The sequence below is a fragment of the Bombina bombina genome, chromosome 2, assembly GCF_027579735.1.
Source record: "Bombina bombina isolate aBomBom1 chromosome 2, aBomBom1.pri, whole genome shotgun sequence".
Taxonomy (NCBI): domain Eukaryota; kingdom Metazoa; phylum Chordata; class Amphibia; order Anura; family Bombinatoridae; genus Bombina; species Bombina bombina.
This window is the reverse complement of record NC_069500.1, coordinates 422086200-422089852: the sequence shown is the minus strand read 5'-3', so window position 1 is coordinate 422089852 and position 3653 is coordinate 422086200. Positions and strand designations below refer to the sequence as shown.

General features: G+C 32.7%; 1 protein-coding gene across 1 annotated transcript in view; it reads left to right on the top strand.

Annotated features, from left to right (window-relative positions):
* The window catches only part of IGLL1 (immunoglobulin lambda like polypeptide 1), a 71231-nt gene extending 68417 nt beyond the window's left edge, over window positions 1-2814 (top strand). The window contains exon 5 of the mRNA XM_053700520.1: window positions 2326-2814. Coding sequence (XP_053556495.1) covers window positions 2326-2645 — 320 coding nt within the window. The 3' untranslated portion in view covers window positions 2646-2814. The remainder of the gene's footprint in view (window positions 1-2325) is intronic.
* The last annotated feature ends 839 nt before the right edge of the window (window positions 2815-3653 follow it).

Below are 3653 nucleotides of genomic sequence, written 5' to 3'. Positions count from 1 at the left end.
TGAGGTTATATTTAATGTATGTTTGTGCCTACAGGTTCTTAGCAGGTAAGTGGTGACCTTTTTTACATTATAGCTCCATTGTAGTTATAATTCAGTATCATTACAATCACATCTGCTTGTGTTTACTACATGTTTCCTTACAGTCATTTATAGTGTAAGAAAATTGTATTTTTATATTGCTTGATGTCCTGCTCTTTCTAACAAATCTTATATCACGTTACTTCATGTCTACCAATCCAAAATGTAAACCATCTATTTGCTGATCATTCGCATATTTTTCTACCATTTCTCTGACAACATATATTATATGATATAAGGACAGTTTGGACTCGACTAAAGCATCACATCTCAAAACAGCAATTGATACAAATTTATTGAAATGATCTAGATTTTGCTTTCTTTAATAAAGTTTTGCCCAATCGTTTAATCTATTCAATTTTAAAAAAGATATGCTATATTTATTATTTAGAAGGAAAACTGCATAAAAAGTATCTTGGAAATGAATATTACTGACTGTTTAACGGTTATAATATTCTTATAAAATACCGCACAGTTTCTGATAAAGAAAAATGTATGATATTCTGGTACATGACCTATGGTGTGCGCTACTACTGCATCACACTAGCATAGGCTAAAGCAACATTTGTATTTCTGTATCTTACAAAAACAATATTATTGCAATATAACACAGATTTTTAATATATTTATTAATTCATCTAACATGTATTATACAGTGAAAGTGTTTTCAGTAAGTAAATTGTTTGTATGAAATGAGTTTTTAGAGTGTAACTTGTATTACTGTGCATGTGACTGAGCAAACTAAGTGGGCTTAAAAAAAAATACCAGTCAAAGATCTCTCAAGTAAGACTATTCTCTTTAATTCATCATTATATAATGAAATGGAGTCCCTTAAGAGAGTTGATCAAAACATAACAAATGTGCTTTAATGAATTACATAGAAGGATTTGTCTCAATATAGAGATTCTCCTTATTTTTAGTCAATTTGTGTTTAGTGTCTGTAACTGAGCGCACACTTAAAGGGATAGAGCATGCAATTTTAAGCAACTTTCTAATTTACTCCTATTATTAATTTTTCTTCATTCTCTTGCTATCTTTATTTCAAAAAGAAGGCATCTAAGGTTTTTTTTTTATTCAGAACTCTGGACAGCACTTTTTTATTGGTGGATGAATTTATCCACCAATCAGCAAGAACAACCCAGGTTGTTCACCAAAAATGGTCCGGCATCTAAACTTACATTCTTGCATTTTAAATAAAGATACCAAGAGAATGAAGAAAATTTGATAATAGGAGTAAATTAAAAAGTTGCTTAAAATTTCATGCTCTATCTGAATCACGAAAGAAAAAAAATTGGGTTCAGTGTCCCTTTAATTGATGGAATGCTCCTAACAGAGCATTGCAGAGTATTCCTGACTCTCTTTCATGTAGCATGTTCCACTGTCAGAGTGTGTCTACAAGACCGTGTGCCAGTCAGAGCCTATGTGCTGGGCAAAGTGTGAATAACAGCCGTGTGTTATATATTAAAAAATAAATAAGTGAATTAGGTAGCAAGTTATGTTTTAATGGACAATTGCAATGAATCACATTAAGTAGTCTTGGTTGTTTGGAAAGCTATTAATTTCATGTATTGTTTGACTATATTCTATTTTATAAAATGTGAATGTTTTAATGGATAAGGATTATTTAGGTTTTAATTCTCTGTAGAGAGTGGCTTTATCTAACTCACTGACATCCTTTCAAGCAGAGTGCAATCTATGTCCTAAACTCATAGCTCCAATTTTGTACATACTGATTATACAAACGTAATCTGAAATCCGTTCAGTTATTAAATGTCTTGTGGTTATTTTATAATAACGTGTTGCAAGATGATATTTGAAGGACATTCTAATATTTAAAAGCAGGATGAACAATCGTTAGAAATTCAATTTTTAAGAAAACAGACAGTTTAAGACCTTATTTCTCTTTTGAAATGAAGGCTGCTACCTAGGGACACCTAATATAGAGAGGGTAGGCTTTCTGTTAGTCCAGTAAAGAGAACTTGTAATATGCTCACTGTAATCTTTAGTTGTGTGTTTAACCAATGAAAATGTACTGGGGGATCTTGTCAAGTGTAGTATAAAAATAGAGCTCTTGTTCCTGGTGATATTATTTAGAATTGAAAAACTTTAAAGCATATGACCTGTGCATAGAAAATGCCGCAAGCATTGTAAATCTGGCCTTGAGGTCTTGCTTTTGACTGTGTCACTTTATATGCACTAACTAAAGTTTATTCATTTCTCATAATTTCCCTCTTCTCTCCGGCACAGCAGGTGAAGTGAAGCCTCCTAAAGTATCCATATTCCTACCTTCTGAAGAGCAGATAACTAGTGACGAAACCACCCTCGTGTGCTTGCTGAGTGACTTCACCCCCAAATCTGTTACTGTGAAATGGTTGGTGGATGGGCAAGAGCAGAATGAAAGTGTGACAACCACAGAAGTTGGCAAGCAGAGTGATAACCTGTATATGGAGAGCAGCTTCCTCACCATGCCCACCTCTGAATGGAAAACGCATGAATTATATGCCTGTAAAGTGACACATGAGGGCAAGGACATTGTCCAAACACTGAAAAGATCAGAATGTGCTTGACCATTTTCACAAAACATTGATTAAAGTGTCTATTCACTTCCTATATCAAATTAAGAAATGTGTGTACTATAGAGGTCATTTATTGTCTGTTCTTCATTAGCTTCCTCAGAGCTTCTTTCTTGATTCACTGCCTCTTGTTAGAGTGATGCAGGTTTAGAATTATCATCAATAAAAAATAAATAAATTGTGAATTAACTCTGTTTCACGGTGTCTTGTTTATGTTTATGCTGCATTAAGGGTATTGGAAATTATTTCAGGCAGCAAAATTGTAAAGTACATATCATATATAATAAAAACGGTGTAAACATTTTTTTTTAAATTTGGAATGTAACATACATAAGTGCCTAAAGGGTTAACCCTATTCACAGAACAAGTAGAGATTTATACAGCTCAGTTTAATATGAGTGCTAGTGCTGGAGTTCTGAGCATGTAACAATATGAATACATATTACATTTTAGGTTAGTAATAGCCTTTGTAGTTGAACATCACTTTTTATAGACATCACCAATTGTATCCTACACAATGTAATGCTATATATTGTATAGGATTAATTATATAAAAAAGCAATAAAAAGACAGTAGCCCCTCTTGATACATTTTGTTAATTACCAAAGCAAATAAAGCAAGAGATACAGAAGATCTGCAGTTCTTGGTGAACCATTACACTAAAAATCTCAATAGTTGATTATACAATTGATCTCTAACTTCTTTTTACTTCCTAAGCCTTTGAATAAAATATTTAAATTTAGTAGAATTGATCTAAGAAACACAGTTACACATCCTGTATGTAGCAGGACATGCATTCACACCAGTTATTCATAGCTACCAAGGTGCCAGGAACAGACAATTACAAAGGTATAAAGCTATAAATTCATAGAATCTGAAAATGTCAGCTAGGCCACTCACTGCACACTCCATACTAATAAGACATTGCAGTAGTAGGAAATTAAAATGAGCCTATTAACTACTAGTAAAGTATAGTGATATTTTCACACTCCAAAAGAACAA